This window comes from Scleropages formosus, chromosome 12 (assembly GCF_900964775.1).
Source record: "Scleropages formosus chromosome 12, fSclFor1.1, whole genome shotgun sequence".
NCBI lineage: Eukaryota > Metazoa > Chordata > Actinopteri > Osteoglossiformes > Osteoglossidae > Scleropages > Scleropages formosus.
Window position 1 is genome coordinate 11,674,840 of NC_041817.1, and position 17,487 is coordinate 11,692,326.

Sequence of the window (17,487 nt, forward strand, 5' to 3'; positions counted from 1 at the left end):
CATTCTCAGCACAGGCTCCAGTGTTAAAAAAAAAAAAAAAAAAAGTCACCATCAGAATAGATCTATGTATGCTTAGAAAAATTAGCAGTACAAATCAATTCAAAAAACATACCTTGTTTACCTCATAGAACAAAGGGTGCATCACAAGTGGGGATGCAGAAGAGCGAGAGATGGGAACGCCAGAGTTACCAGCCCAGATGTAAAAACAGAAAACAAGTACTTCAAAATTTCATACTGGGGTGAGGGGGGCACAAAGATGGAAATGATAAACTTAATTTAGTTCCAACTACAAGGGTTTGGAGAAAAAGCAGCTTTGCTCGTCTTCCCTGCCTGGGGCCTTTTCAAAAGCTCTGCCTTCAAACCACCGCAGGCTTTCCAGCTGATATTTCAGACAGCAACCTGACATGGGAATATATCACTTAGAGCATTCCTTGGTTCCTGCTGATAAGAGCCCCAGGATCCAGACTGCAACCAATAAGTCACACAGAGGAAGGTTAATCATGGAAGTGTTTGCGGTGTCTGCAAATCACCACATACTACCTCACATGACTCGAGTTAACTATTGGACCTCTCCAACCCACTGGTCTTGGAAAACATTTTCCATGTGGCAACTCAACATGAAACACCACAGTCCACATATTATTGTCTCATTCCGAGGTTTCTCTACAGCCCGTGCACCTTTTCAGTAAAACTAAATTTAAATCCTAAACTTTACCATACAGCACCAATTTCACATTTACGGTTCGGCTCAACGTGCCTCCCATCTAGTCATTTGTTGAAGTAAGGACAGTGGCAGAGTGGAAAGTCCTGCCAGGGTCAAAGAACTACTCAGATCTGCCTGCTGGAGCTGAAATAAAGGGAAAAGCACATGCATTGCTCACAATTCCCAAGCAGAAAATGCTATACATTTCTCCAAAAAGTCTGAAACACTGGTTTGTGACTTTGCCTCCAAAGGGAATTGCTTCTTAAAGACCCAAATTGAACAAAATGGACAGTGCAAACACCTCAGTGTCTAGTTACTTATTTATTATCTAGTTAACTAATATTTGTTTAGCTGTCTATAGCAACTTACAATTATTAACCCATTTATACAGCAGGTTTTTCTTACTGCATATATTCAGGGTAATTGACTGGGGTATTACAGCTAGAGTGGTATTTGAACCAGAAACCTTTGGACTGCAGAGAAGAGCAATCTGACAATAGCTCAACCAATAATTTAGCTGCTGCCCCAGTGTTACTAGATTATGCAGAGTTCGAAATGCTTGCTGTTGAATCTACACAAGTTAATTGTTGAGTAACTGCAACATTAGACAGGGGATTACTTTGGAGTAGAGGATACAAGGAAGATGATTATGCCAAAGGATGCTCTGTTAACCCTGCAGAAGATCAGTTTCACCAAGTGCACCTTCAATGGCAAGACAATGTTGAACACATTCGGTCGTACCCACCTCTCCCCTTCCCTGTTACCAATCCAATGGTGCCCCAAAAGCTTAATCATCATCATCAATCATCATCTCTATACAAGTCTGGTTAAAAATGTAATCTTATCACAAGCAGCAGACTTCCAGTTATAGTTGCTTCCTACACGAGTCGAGTGCTCTCAAAATTCCTGACATTCCACTGTTGTTCCTTAAGTCAAGCTCTGGTATGTTTTTTCCTGTTCTGCCATCTCCCTTGTTGTGTCTTCTGGATCACTGCTGTTCAGCAACCCATGGACTCTGCATAGCCCAAATATCTCAGGATGAACTTTCCCACAGCATCCCCTTTCTTACATCTCAAGTCTTTCCATAGCCCTTTGCTTTTTGGTTGTCGCAGTCCCTGGAATAATAAACAAGCATAGCAAACCCCCACAGAAATGCTGGCAATTACTCCCAATCCCATATTTAACATCAAGCTTGCAATAAACAGACAACAAATTGAAATAATATTGCACTTCTTAAAAAGATCATATTTTCTGTCTTCCAAAGCATAAACACCACACCCAGTACCATGCTACTTTGGAGTAATCATTACCTGCTTGCATATCAAGTTAAATATTAAATACACTGAAATAAAACTCATTACGATTGACCTTTCAGTTTATATACACACACAACTCCGTTCAGGAGAACGCCTGGAAACATTTCATTTGTGTTCTCTAAGGTTGTTCAACAAGTTCTGGAAAATTAAGTCAGTTAAAATAATTCTGAAGGCCTGATTTTGACCATTATGTCTTAGGATGATATTTCTATCAGCTACAGACTGTAGTCCTGTTAAGGAACTGAACACCTGTGTGACCGTTGTTTCGTAGATGGCGGAACAGAAACTCAATTAAGCCACAACTAATGCATGCAGAGAGGTGCCCCATGAAATCCAAGAGACTTACCTGAGAGAGTGGTCTGGACAATCGGTGGCTGGATGTCTTCTCCACTGGAGACCAGGAACGCACCTGAAAGCTGAGTTAGGAGAAAGACCAATGTACCTTACATGCAGCAGTAGTGCATTTCTCACAAGGGTCAACAATTACTCAGTGCTCCGAACATCTACACCAGTAGGCACACCCAGGTCATCTACTCCCGGACAGTGCGTTCAGGGATCAATGCGAGGATATCAGGACCGCACTTATCTTCGCATTACAGCCATGCTGTACCCAACATTAAGAAAGATTTCAACAACTGGGAATTAAGTAAAACACCCTGCAGGGGCCAAACATACTTTTGCAGATTGTTATCAATTGGTCCACAATGACTTATGTGTGGTGCAGGAAGATCACAGTATATCATCAGCAGCCAGCCAGACAACATTCAAACAGTAAATCCCAAAGAGCCCAGTAAATCCAACAAGGGGAGGAAGGGGGGGAAAAAAATTTTAAAAAAATTAGAAAAATACATTCCAGGGGTCAGATTTGATTGATTGTATGTAAGCACCAAAAAAAAAAAAAAAAAAAAAAAAAAAAAAAAAAAGGTTGTGTCTGTATTTTGACAGAGGAACACAAGAAAAAGGCATGGGAGCAGAGCAGTGCAAAACAGCGACCCGGTTTGTGCAGAACGAAACCCAGCCCGGCCACATCCTATGCGACCCCCGGGGGAATTCCAGACGGTGGCCAGCGCATTGTAAGCATACATGAAAAAGGGGAATGTGATATCCACTGCACATCCTTTGTCTCACTAGTAGCTCTGGGTTTTCACCTTTCATCCTCATATCCAGCCGCAGCAGACTCTGCTGGGTGATGGGTGGCACATCACGTACCCTGCCACCAATACTGTTGGCCCACCAGCTGTAACTGGCTGACAACAGTTTCCAGTCACTCAGTTTTATATTTCTAAAAAAAGGTCACACTGCAGGTTCCTTTCAAGGTCAATAAGCAAATTTTTCAACCTTACATGAGCACAGCTACAAGCTATAAAGGAACATGCCTGTGGACTATACGATGCGACTACCCTCATTCCACATATGTCTTCTGCTCCGAGAGCTTTAGTGTGGAGATCGAGACCAATATAGAACTAGACCCTTTCAAAGCGGGTGATGCGTTATATCCTGAGCCAAAGAACCGGTTAACACAATGTCAAGTTCTGCTAGATGGGATGTGAAACGGAGATACCTCTTGGTGCTGGGGGAGAACTGTCTCTCTGTCTTTCTGTCTGGGCTAGAGGGTGACTCTGGAGAGTAGGGCCCTGGGGACAGAGAGGCTGGACTGGAGATTGAGTATTCTCTGTAGTTCTGGTTCTCATCTCTGCTAACCTGCAAAGCCTCCTAAAGGATGGCAGACCACAGAACAGGACACAAAGAAGAAAGAAGATGAAAATACACTAAAATGCAACCAGCACATGCTTGGATAAACTTTAGTACACAAAGTTGTTCATTAAAAAAAAAAAAAAAAAAGCTAAGGACTAATGAAGGAGCTGTGCTGTAAATTTGGAATAATAGGATGTTGAAGGATATAATTTGGGTCTTCATGCAGAGGCTATTCATTCGAAAATAATTACAAACGCAGTCCCCGAAAAGTGACAGAGCGGCACTATCATTTGCCATCCCTCTGGAGTTTTTGCTTTGGCCGTGCATTGCTGGGCTGCCATTCAACTCGACCGCCCAATGTACCACAGGGCAAAGGGCTTAAAAAGGGATAGTAAGCGACTCGAGAAATACTACAGCTTGTTGCATTAGCTCAATTAATAGCACACATCCAATTCTCACTGCCCCACGAATACTCATTAAATAGAAGTGGGAAGAAGGGAAAAAAAAATTTTTTTCAAAAAAAAAAAAAGAGCAATTGACTTCAAAACTAAAGATCTTGTTTCCAGGGAAAATCTGAAGTTACCCTAAATCTCCGCTTTAAACTTGGAAATGGTTGGACACTAGCCAATAAATCTTCCACCATTACTTAAATAAAGAGCAGAACAAATGCATTCAATACAATTTAAAATTAACAGTTTAAGTAATCCATGTTTTCCAATATACTGTGTGGCATTTGCTCCGTTCCTTTTAGCGTGTGACGTCAGGCCCAGTGAAAAGGGCTCTTGGCTCCAGCACCGCAGGTGGTCACTGACCTGGAAGCGAACGGAGAGCTGCTCAGTAGCGCTGATCCCATTGGTCTGCACAGGGCTCGTAGGCTCCGGCCTATGGGAAAAGGAGAAACGGTTGGGAAATTAAGTTTCATGCACAGACCCACTTAACACTTCTAGGAGAAAGGAAGTTGGAGGTGATGGGGGTAGGTTGTCTGAAGCATGGTGTGAAACAGTCTGCAGGTGTGAGGATCCAGCCCAGCTCAGGAGGAAAGTACCATTAACTCACTTTGGATTCACATGACCAGGTGCCAGCCATGGGGGGGGAGAAGAGATTAGAGACCCATGGCAGCATTTTTTCCCCAAACACACTGATCTTTCAAACTCAAACATGTCAGCCATCTTCATCTGCTGACTATTTACATTTATTCATTTAGCAGACAGACACTTTTCTCCAAAGAAACCAAGAACATTAGTTCACATGGTGGAAAGAAAAACTGCACTTAAGAATCACACGGCAGAATCTAAGCATCTCTTCCTGCTAACGTAATTCACAGTGTACTTTCTATATGTACGTCGCTTTCGAGAAAAGCCTCTGCTAACTAAACGTAAAGCTACGTACATATCACAGTAAAATGTAACTCGTATTGAACAGCAGTACAATGACAAAGTCTTCAATTCAGTTAGTGCATTATTTGACTTCTGTATTTTCTGGAGCTACGTGGAAAGATGAAACGTTTCAAGAACGCATTAGGGAACAAAATCTTTCAGAAGGTAAAAACGTCACACAAAGCACATGCCAGGTGAGATACAAGAAGCAAACTGCAAGCCTCTGGTTTCGGATGAAAGACCTGAGCTGCCCAGATGTAGCTGCCATTTCTCCCACGACGCACTCCCAGGAACCTGACAGCAGCAACCACGTATGAAGCTTGTTATATGACCCTGGATGCTGATTGTAATTTGCACATAAAGCCATTTCACAAAGATGAGATGGGAAAGGAGATATTGGCATGAACAAAAAACAGGGAGCTTCAGGAGAAGTCATGATGAAACTATAGAGCGTGAAGAACTGTCAGTTCTGTAGTTCTAAGGAGGTCCTCACTAGGAATGACATCATGTAGCATCCACATTTGGACTTGACTTAAGGTGTATTTAAAGAGTTTCGAAGGCCATGGATTTGTGGACATGGTGTAAAGAAAATACTTATCTGTCCTGCAAAGCCCTTCAGAGTGGTGCAGTAAGGGGGGTACTTGACTTTGATGCAAGTTTTCCATCCTCCCGTTCAAGTAGGACGGAGCAACAGGAATATGAGACCACAGGTCACTGCTACCGTTTTGTGAAGGGGACACAAATGACGCCGTTTAACAAGTGTGAGAACTAGAAACTAGGAGGACCCAGGGAATGGATAGTATGTCAAACGGCTTTCTGCGAGGAAAACCTGGAATCATGCAACAAGTCATGGCAAAAATGATTTTTTTCCCCCCTTTGGGGCTCGTTCCATGGAGATCTAGAATAAAGCAGGAGTCATGCAGCTACCCAAGACTGTCCAGTTTGCCAACAGGTATGATTTAGAATTTTGCTACGGGGGACCCCAAAAATCAATCAATTAATCAATGCATGTTGTGCCTGAAATCTGCTGGACATTTGAGGAGCAGTAATTAAAAACTCATGTTTTTTTTTTTTTTTATGCACAGACTAAAGAGCTCAAGCACAAACATGGCATTATGGTGCATCTGAGTTTTTAATGTCTTCTTCATGGCTCTCTGTGGTTGCAGTGATTTAGCAGTGCCGTTTTTGGATCAGAGGGACGCAGAACTTTAGAAACATCAATAGTCAGAGTGACAATGGACAATGAGAGCCCCAGAGGATGCTGGTACAAAGAGGGACTTGAAGCATTCTCAAGAGCATGCAAATTATACCACTGCCAATCTGCCACAAGGACACATGGAGACCGGCGTCTTCCCGCACTGCCCAGACCAGCACCCAACTGAGACGAACGCTGAACCAGCTACAAGTCTAGACTGTCGTGTCAAGGGGATGCTGTGGAAAACAGCCCCGGTTCAATGTGCTGAATCACGGGAATGGTCAGCTCTTTTCTGAGAAGCCAGATGTTTGATGCTCCAGTAGTAGAGATGTGCGAGGTGCAGCTGGGGCAGGCAGCACTTTGCATCTAGATGACAAGGAAAACAGGGTGTCGTCCTCTAGCTCTGCATCAAGTTTCGCATTGGAGATATTACATATAACTAGGTGAGCCTGAGGCACAGAACAAGGAAACCATGAATTATTCCTCATCACTGAGCAAGAAATGGACTAGGCTTCTTTTAAGCAGGAGTATAGGTTTCAACTAAAACCTTGAGGCCTAAAAAGCTGTAAAAAGTACAAACGTTTAGAAAGATTTTACCAGGACAACATATGCATTTGCTGCCAGCTCATGCCGCGTGCTCGGTTATATTAAGGCGAGAGACAAAGGCCAGAGTCTGCGTTGACAGAAGTGGGAAACATAGCGCGCCATCTGCGTTTCCACTGAAAACCAGCAGCAAGGGTCTGAGCGCTGCCTTTTAGCTCCAGCGAGGAGGCCATCTGGGCACACGGACCCTGGCCGGGTGAGGCCACGAGTGGAGATAGAGCACCATTGTCCCAGGAAGGGAGCTGCTGTGTTGTTTCTGGCCGGGCAGGAGACATGAGGTCAGCAGGGAAAAATCTGCACTCTCTCTGCTTCACGCACACATACTTCTCTGAAAAACTGTATGAGGTTCAAAAAAAATTTAAAAAAAAAATAGAATGAAAAAGCAAAAAATTACTGGGAAGGGGTTAGGAACTGCTTACTGAATTAAAGTAAATGTGAATTGCATTCGTCGCATAAACAAAAATGCATGTGTTTCAGAGATGGATAAGGAGAGGCAAAGGGAAAAGATAATGTGTATATTCTGAAAATATTTGATGTGATGAGAGAACCATACAATTAGAGCTCCAATAAAACAAGCCCTTTGCCTCAGGGCCAAGTCCATCTATTCAAGATCATAAATCCTAAATGAGACCACCCTCGATACGCCGTCAACAATATTAACATCATCTCGGGATGGTGAGGCAGAATCGTAATGATGGGCCACTTCCTGAAAGCTGGGACTTATTTGGTACTTGAAACAAACAGGAGGAGACTAGTAGTATGTAGGCACGGAAGATGATGGAGCAGCCGCAGCTGGAAAAAGGGTTGCGGTTGCGCTGGCGTGCGGCCCGGATGCCAGTCTGCACACGATCAGGCAGGGAGCGCCCATGGAGCACGAAGAAAGAGAGCACTTTTAATGGGAAGAGTGGACTGAGGAGCAAGTCCAGAGCGTATATGTGACACCCTTTAATTCCTTCCCCGTACTCCGTCACACACACCGTGCCAGGGTGAAGCCAAGGAACGAGTTGACCAAATGCGCTGTGGGAACCCGTGCCTTCTCATCACCGCATCTCTATACCGTACTCCACAACATGAATGCAACCGCACCAGGGCAGGAAAATTCCTGTCACCGAAAGCGATCAGTCTTCATCGTGTCTCAGCACTTAATTGCTTTAATGGAATAATTATGTGACTAGCGGAGGCCATTCCTGCCCAGTCATGCTCACCTTTCCACCAGCAGTTGAAGCTGCGTCTTCGAGTTCTTTATCTTGTTTTGCGCCTCCACGTTTAGCATCTCGGCCGTGTTCTCCCCATTGATCTCCACAATGACGTCCCCCGGAAGCAGGTTGGCCTGCTCCGCTTTGCTGTCTGGATTTACCTGCAATCACAAAACATGCACATTAGGAAGATGCCGTTCCCATTGTGTCCGACTGGCACGTATGCATTCGGTCTTCCATTTTTATCCAAGGACAAAAATCATGCTCAAGCCTTCAACCATTTACTCATCTTATAGGTCCAGCTCAACACCACAAACACCCAGACAGCACATGTCCCATGTAAACAACCTCAGTTTAATGAGGAGCTTTTTTAAAAAAAAAAAAAAAAAAAAAAAAAAGGGAAGAAGCTTGGAGACATTGTGCTTTTGATGACTGGGAAGGTTTGTCCCCCTCATGCGTTCCTCCAGCGAGAGCTTCAGTTGGTTGATCTAAGAATTCCAGTTTAATTAAGGAAAGCCTGGAGGCTCAAAGAAAGGGAAACATTTACAATCAAAAGCAGGATACGTTCAGCCCGGCCCTACAGTTGTGTCCTCGGTGGTCAGTACGCCTCAAAACAAAAAAAGGGTGGCAAGAGAAATAACCCCGGAGCTAGAAAAACACAAAGACCAAGCAACCACAGAACAAGAGGGAGACAAAGACGAAACCAATCAACGCGCAGCAGTCCAACCAGTCCCACAAAAATGGCATCACACACAAAAATGCTAGGCTAAATGGTTTTTCTCCACCCCCTTCTGCCAAAAGCGAAGGAAAAGGGCAAAAGGTGCCACGTCTGTGGGTTATTTGAGAGGCAATTAAGCGTTGCTGTGGAGACTCACAATGGCGGGTGCCTTGTTCAATCAGGGCATGCCTTGCTTCACAAAAGCAAAAGGGTGCCCCCCAATCCCTCGACGGGGACTGCGATCCAAAGAAGCTGGTCGACACCGAGAGAGGGCACCGAAGTGCGTTCAGGTCTAGCTCGATACCAGGCGGGCGCCACTTTAGACTCCAACTGTAAGCGATGGCAAGGCATGGGACCTACCAGTACTCAAAGCTTTTGAAACCATTTTAAAACAAGATCTCTAATTTCAGACCAAGAACTGGGAATGCCGTTTGAATTTCTTTGACAGTGTTTCTCAGTTTTTAAAAAAAAAAAAAAAAAAAAAAAAAAAAAAAAAAAAAAAGCTTGTTGACATGTGGGAAATGACACTTGAGATTTAGAAGAGCCACCGTGCAAAAACCTGATTTATGGAAGACTTCAACATACGTCAGGCAAGACTGAACTGTAGGGAAACATCTGCTCCTTCAATGGTGGGGCACCTTGCCCATTTGTGGTGATTTAAACTATAAGAATGCCCAGTTGCCTCCGAAAATAAATTTGGATTTAAATTCCCCGCAGCCAACGCCTCTTCTCAATGTGACAGTGGGAAACGCTGGAGACTGAAGGCTGGGGTGGATCTGTTAGCGGTTGGATGAGTCCAGCTGGCGAGACTTTCCATCTAATTTTTGGGCTTGTTTATAAAATGATGCTTTCCTTTACTCCTTGCATGCACAGGCCCCAACTCCCATCTTCCTGTTCCTCTGCCTCTAAAGCTTGGCAAAACAAAAAAAAAAAGACACACACAATGGCCAGTACTCTGAGATCACCAGCTTCCCTGTTACTGTAATCAGCAACTTCCTCCCAACAAAGGGTGCTGCAGGCGCGCCCTCCCATCACACCGAATGCAGTGGCAAACAGGTAGCAACCAGGAGGTGCAAACGGGGACAGGAGAAGGAGAGCAGATGTCTTGGCTTTTTTTGTAGTCACTGTCCCCCCACCATTCACTAGGCAGCACAACGAGTAGCGCTGCTGTCTCACAGCGCCTGGATGGTGCGAGAGAACGTGGGTTCGACCCCTGCTCAGTCTGCGTGGAGTTTGCATGTGTCTGCATGGGTCTCCTCTGGGTGCTCTGGTTCCCTCCCACAGTCCAAAGACATGTGGTTCAGTGTGTGAGTGATAGTGTGTGTGTTCCACTGATGTATGGATGAGTGACTGAGTGTAAGTAGTGTATCTAGCAGTGTAAATCACCATGGTGAATAAGGTGTGTTGGCTCATAACACTACATAGAGTTCACTGGAAGTCACTTTGGAGAAAAGCGTCTGCTAAGCGCATACATGTAAACGTAAACTGAAAAAGTCACTGAAACCACCACCTCGGACTGCTACAGAACTCATTAACTGCTCAAACAATGCGTTACCTTGGAGACCGTTATCGCCTTCTTGAAGTCCCTCCCACCGGATATCCTGAAGCCCCAAGGAGAAGGGCCAGTGAGGGTCACAGTCAACGCCATAGCGGGAGCACAGGCTGCTGTCCTCTGCCTTCGGGAAGCTCCTGCACCTGTGAAAGAGGCAAAAACAGACCCGCGACTGAGAATACGAATTACCGCAAAATAACTACTTCCACTACAGTTCCGTCTCCTTCCAACCCCACGAACTACGGATTTTCACAGATGCAGTCCGGCTGGGCCAGCATGGTGGCGCAGCGGGTAACGCTGCGGGCAGCACCTAGGCTGTGCTTCTGGGTATAGAAGCAGTGTCTGAATGTTCTCTCTGTTCATTTAAGTCTCCCCTTGCTGCTCTAGTTTCCTCCCACAGCCCAAGAAACATGTTAAGTGAACTGGGGAGTCTAAATTGCCCTTTGTGTGTGTGTGTGTGTGTGTGTGTGTTTTCCCCATGATGGACTGCCATCCCATCCAGGGTACTCCTTAGCCCAGACCCACTGCTTCCAGGTAGGTTCTGAAGGGCTGCAACCCCGCACCAGGACAAGCCATCATCAGTAGTTGGCGAGAGTACTCCAGGTGAAAAATACAAACCGAAATACATGAAGCGGTGGTACATTTAATAGGAGATTGAGCGAGTGAGGAGCAGTAAACTGCCCACTGTGCGTCTTTTTCTGGGTCATTTGCACCGTTCGCTATTAACACTTCCTATTCACAGCTCTCTCAGACTTTGACCACTGGTATGCATATTCCTTCTGTATATCATTCAGATATCATTAGTGCCAGTAAATTTAACTCTGATGAACAAGATCAATTCTGAGATCTACACTTCCCCCCCATCCATCACGGCTGATTATCATTTAAGAGCGTAAGCATAAAAGGAATTTGAAGCATTAACTCAAAATGTTGTGCGTTCCCAAAGTCTCCAGGAAAGGAACAATAAAGGGTTTAGGGAGCTACAACTCTTAATAAAAATGTTCCCATTTAAGCTACACTTCATTACATTACTTTTTCCCTTAGCAATGCTTATAATTTTACACTTAGACTAAATTCCTTCCAGCTGTACAAACAGGCCAGTTACTTTGCTCAGAGTTACAATAGGAAACCGAAGGTGCGGCGCTTTCGTCGGCACTCGAGTTCTTTAAGGCCCGAACCGCCGACTTCTGCAGTTCTACACTGTTGCAGATACAGGAGGGGGGGGGGGGGGGAAGAGGAGGAGGAAAAAAAAAAGTCAAGTTTCTCATTTGCTATCTCTGGCAAGGTCTTAAACGTCATCCTCTGGGTCTTATTTTCAGGACAGATTGGATACTGCTTTCAAACCCACAAGCATGTCAGCTCAGGCAGAGAGGAGCCCTGGTGCTTGTAAGCAGAAGAAAAAGACATTATTTGCTCATCCATGGGTTGCACAAATACAGAGACCTTCTCCAAAAGCTGTACACATCTACGTATGAGAAGTCCACCGCATTAAATTCGAAATTCAGAAGGCATTCGCTCCGTAAGGATTATGACACAGGAGGGCACCGCTGCAGATGTAAGTGCAAACATAAGCGAGTGTCTTCCAGATATTTAGTGGTGAAAGAAATCAGACAACTTAATACAGGAACATGGTGGTTTAAAATGCAGGGGCTTGCAAAAATTGAGAATACTTTAAAGCCAGTGAGAAATCAAATCCCCCCCCCCCCCAATGCCCTCAAGACACAAAAAGTTATGGAAGAGAGGTGTTTGTGGGGACAGTCAATGATGGTTATAGGTTCTAGCTCATGAGAACCTTGCCATCAGGCTTTGAACGATACATTAAACACTATGACCTATAACGACGGTTATATGGAAACATGTTAAATTGCAAATTACATTAATCGGTCTGGATAAAACCAAGTCCGCATACAGCAGCACAAAAAGAGGAGGGGGAAAAAAAAAAAAAAAAAAATCCAAAAAATCTGCTGTGAGCCATTACAATTAACTTCAACTGTTCCAGCAGATCAGCATCTGAACTTTGGTACATAACGCAAGGTAAATGGTAATGGTTTGGTTATCAGAGCCACGAGTGCTTCGCTGGACCCCACCGGTCACAATGTCACCCGGTTTCAAGAAACTAAGGACGAGGAACCAAAACACTTCATATCCAGCAACTGTTTTGTTCGCTACTGAAATCTGCCTGCACTGCAATTCATTTTGGAAGCTAAATATACAATTTGTGCAGTTCTGCCACAGATCCACTGCAATTTCGAGGAATTGAATCATGGGTTCCCTCTTATCGCTTGCAAGAAAGTCATTCGGTGTAGTTTTGTGCCTATATTGATCATTTCAGCACACTATGGTAAATCAATGAAAGGTGGGCTGTTACGCAGTAGTGTTTAAAAAAAAAGTACAGTTCAATAGCTTCAAAAAAAAAAAAATTTCCCCATTTAAAAGTATCACCTTAGCAACAATAGACATGGGTGAAAATAAATCTGTTGAAATCAGTCATGACAGCCACAGGAATGTAGAAAACCGAAGCGGCTGGATGGGAGCAGTAGCTGGTCAAACTTCTCAAAGCTCCAGTGTTGTTGTAGGAACTGGGAGTACTGGGTGACTTGACTGACACACACACACACACACACACACACACACACACGTCGTCATGTTTGACAACAGCTGCATGAAGCCACCAGGTCTGGAGCTGTCAGCAGGTCACAAGGAGGTCTCACCACTTTTTTTTTTTTTTTTAATTCACTCGTCTCTGCGTGACTGGGGTTCACCTATTTGTGACAAATTATTTAAATTGTTTCGAAGCTAAAAGGATAAAGATCATACTGAAGAAATTCCAGGCTGCAAACAGGTCTGTTTGACTTGTGGTTTCGCATTCTTTGTCTGCAATGGGCAAAGTTGATATTGTGTTGATGTTGCTTAGCGATGAAACTGCGAGACATACCTCATCCTGCAATGAGAGTTATGAAAGGCATGAGGACTATTAAGTTTGAATATCAGAATTATTCAGACAAGATGCCTCGGGTAGATCCATCTTTGCTTGAGAAGAGTCTCTTCCAAAAACGTTGCTAGTCACCCTCCCCCACAGAGCCACCTGAGAAGATCGGTTGAGCTTCAATAACCCTCAATCACAGCATGTCATTTAATGAGACGTGGAAGGAGTGTCATCATGTCGCCACACTTTGAAATGCTGAGAAGGATGTTGGGGAGGGTAGCCTGAAGAAAACTGACGCAACGGAACAAGAGCCACACCAACAAATACTTGTGAACCAGCTGCCTCCCTGTAACAGAATGAAACCAAGGGCCGGTCGGACTTGACCGACAACAGCCACATTCCCAGCACACACTGCGTGTCGCTTACACACACACACACACGGAGATGGCAGCAGTGAAGTCTCAAGAGCTTAAAAGCTCGACTTTGGCATCCAGTTTGCATGACCTCCACCCAAGACATGGAAAATGACCTGTTTATTATAGTCATGCGTGGATCAAAAGTAGTGGACGGCAATTTGGTTTAAAGAGACGCTTCCATGTGATCATTCATGGCCCTTTTTCTTTTTTTTGCTGGGACTCAAGTCCCTGTGATCGGGAGGCATCTACAGAAAGCAGGCAGTGGTTTAAGTCACCCATTTATAACCGTGAAGCTCGTACATTCAAAGCCTTGGAGAGCTTAATCGAGGCATAATAATTCCCATTAATAACTGCATAACTTTCTGGGTGGCTTACCACGGGATGTTTCCGCAAGACGAGGCGACCACCTCCCATAAATTTTCCAGAAATACATGGGAGCAAACAGACCTTTAGCAGAGTACGGATTCAGGGAAATAATCCTTCCCACCATCTATGTAACAGTAACGACGAGCTGGTGTCCTGACAAGCGGACGACTTAAAGCGATCCAGTTCGCTTTCCCTCGCTTCATCTTTTCTCCCTGCTGTCAAACGAAATAAGAGGGCAAAAGCGTTCAACGGCGCAGGTCGAACGTGCAAAAACAAGTTGGCGGAATAACGTGAAGTTTAGCCAAAGGAAACTGTTAGAACACATTCTCGCACCCTTGCATCAGTCTCGCTGGCGCACGGCACCCTCGGCGGCACTTCGAGAGCGGAACACCTCTTTCACCAACGTGCTCGAGAAATCGGGCTTCGCGGAACGTAGAGAGAAAATTACGAAACGCCGAACACTGGGCAGCACGGCGGTGCAGCGGGGCAGGCTGGCGCCTCAAACCCGCTGCGCTCCGGGTTTGAATTCGGCTTAAGACGCGGGTTCCGATCCGGCTCACTGTCTGTACGGATTGCACGTTCGCCCCACGGGTTTCCTCCCACAGTCAAAAGGTGGATTAAAAATTATTCCGAGACCAAGTTACCTGTAGCGCGTGCGCTTATCTGCAACGGACAGATGGCCCCATCACGGGCGTACCCTGCCTCATGATCCGTTTTTCCAGAACGGATTCCGGAGCAGGCTGCCCATAACAGATTCCGGCTAAATGTGGCATTTTAGAAGCCTGCTGTATGCATAATAATGAGGACAGCTTGAAAGAAAAGACTGGTCTCAGAGACCACTGAGGGAGAGGGAATCCTGGGAGTGCTGTGTCTTTCTTAGTGTGTGTGAGGGGCTGCCTTTGCAGCTGTGTTTTCCCCACTTCTGTTCAACCCTCCTATTGGAGATGCTTCCAGGGAGGAATGCAGGTATGTGGTCCCACCCAGCAGTCTCCCTCACATCAGCAGGCTGACTAATGCCTGCCATCACTAAGGCAATGAAACACACTGAACAACAACTGAGTCAATTGTAGCGCACAGGGAAGAGAAAAAAAAAAAAAATAAAAAAATAAAAACAATAAGGTCTGGTTTTGAAATGGGTGGATGAAGACAATACTAATAGATATGCTAACTATTCCGTGTGCATCAACTGTCTGGAGGTGGGGAAAAAAAAGGCACACGCACACTACAAACATCACGATACACAGGTATTTCAGAAGCATATCAGTCAGATTTAAAATATGCAGTTTTTTTTTTTTGCAATGTGTCCCCACCCAATTCTGTAGCTAAGCAGTCGCATGCCACGTATACCGAAAAGTATCGTTTTTTTTTTTTTTTTTTTTTTTTTTTTTTAAACGGAGCCACTCCGCTTATCAACAGAAACTGCAAACTATCCGGCAGTTCTGTTATCGGCCGCTGCAAAGTTCAGCGGTAGGTTTGCATGTGGCTGAGTCAAAAAAAAAAAAAAAACCAGCACCGAGGTTAAAAAGTAAGGACTATAAAAGCAACGGTAATTTTACGCAAAGTTTACGCACTTCTTGGCACAGGTGTAACAGCGGCCCGCACGCCCCGTCGAACGCTGGCAACCACCGCACGCCGCCACCACACGCTCTGCAAAAGCTGCCCCAGTTAGGAGAAAAGCAAGAACCGGAGGCGAGCGCGTCGACTCCATCCCCGCTGGCGCGTCGACACACCACATCCTCACGCGTGTCGTCAGGCTTCCGGAGTCACTGGCACCCAGCGTCCGCCGTGCCTCTTGCCGCAAGCCGTCTAGACTGCACACGGCCGAACATCCAACTCGACCTTTGAGATCTATTTCAAGTCCTGTAAAATGACGACACACCGGCACGGCTACTACACACCACGCTGGGAAGAATTTCTTGGGGGGGGGGGGCGGCATATTTTTAACATCGAAGTTGTTCTTGGACATTATTGCTCCAAGCTTTGATAATGAACAATGCCAAACACTTCCAGAAGTGTGAGACAACCATCTTTCCAGGGATTTGTGTCTTCACAAAGAAGTAAACGGGGTGGGGGGGGGGGGGGTCAGGGAAGCGCTGTGCCGCAGCAACACTCCTCAACAGACCGCCGGACAGGTGACACGTCCAGCTCGTTTCCGGAACCGTCCCGGCGCAGTCGTTCGGAGAACCCCTACGACCGAGCGCATTCGCGGGCCGCGGGCCGGTCCGAACGGGACGAGCGCGACTTGAGGTGCCCGCGGCTGTTCAGATGCCCTCGAAGAGATGTACTGCACACACCCTTAAGTAGCGACCGTGAACGATCTGACACTACATGACATCCCAGCACAACTAATGACTCATAAACACAGGGCTCTTCTGTGGACATTTCAACACATCACTCACTACCACCTCGAGAGCAGTTTTACCACACCCACATTGTTATCAGAGTACATCATTAGGTCTGGGTGAGCACCTTCAGGGTGCTTTTGAGCCACCACGGGGTTCAGATACGAGCAGAAGTAAAACGTCCCGCTCGGATGCGTGGGCAGCCCAAGAATAAACTACCATTAGAGCTGTAATAAGACGCAGTGCAGCGGACACTTTTACCTTTGAACGCGGTATACCTCATGTAAGTGAGAGTGACTGCTGCGCAAGACAAGGCACCGATATGTTATCATAAAAAAGAAAAATTAAAGCCTTCCCCTTTCGAGCAAGAACTGTAAAGCTGGACTGACACACGAGTCACACTTCCTTCCTCGCTAAAAAAACCAGAGCACCACTCCCCGGCTCCTCATCCTGTAAAAACGTCCTATAAGGCCGATAAAACCTAATCAACGTGACAAATTAAACCTGACAAAATATTGCACGAGTCCAGTAACGAACCTGCACACATTATTTCCATCATCATTATTCCTTCAGTCAGCTGACACCTTTGCCAAGGTATTTACAGAATTAGATAACCAACTTCACAGTGATTTACCCATTTGTACAACGGTGTCTTCTTACTATATCAATTCAGAGTTAACGCTCTGCAGCAGGAACGGGATTCGAACCAGAGACCTTCAGACTGCAGGACAACAGCCGTAAACACTGCAGGCATCTGGGTCATAAATAAAAGCTGCGGTCTAATGTTAAAAACATGTGTATTTCAAACTTGCTTATTTTCTTACAAGATGGAGCAGGGAAACCGCACAACGTCCATCTGCCCGAGCGGCTCCACCTGGAGCTCACGCGCCGCATACGTTCCTGCTCCGACCCCCCCCCCCAATGGGTGCAAATAAGGACCAGCTTTCATATCTGAATGGAAAAATCACAGTAAATGGAGAGTTCACCCAAAAAGTAGAAGCCGGGGGGGTCAGCTGGGATCCCCAGACTGGTCTGTACTGCTACCCGTTTGGGAGGGAGAAGCGTGACAGCGAGACACAGAAG

The 17,487-nt window shown here is 45.5% G+C and overlaps 1 protein-coding gene across 1 annotated transcript in view; it reads right to left on the reverse strand.

Annotated features, from left to right (window-relative positions):
* pdlim2 (PDZ and LIM domain 2 (mystique)) overlaps nucleotides 1-17,487 on the reverse strand; it is a 33,005-nt gene that overhangs the window by 14,696 nt on the left and 822 nt on the right. Inside the window, exons 2-6 of the mRNA XM_018744109.2 lie at nucleotides 10,358-10,497; nucleotides 8,094-8,245; nucleotides 4,527-4,596; nucleotides 3,581-3,732; nucleotides 2,366-2,435 (exon numbers count right to left, since the gene is read on the reverse strand). Of these exons, the coding sequence (XP_018599625.2) occupies nucleotides 2,366-2,435; nucleotides 3,581-3,732; nucleotides 4,527-4,596; nucleotides 8,094-8,245; nucleotides 10,358-10,450 (537 nt within the window). The 5' untranslated portion in view covers nucleotides 10,451-10,497. The remainder of the gene's footprint in view (nucleotides 1-2,365; nucleotides 2,436-3,580; nucleotides 3,733-4,526; nucleotides 4,597-8,093; nucleotides 8,246-10,357; nucleotides 10,498-17,487) is intronic.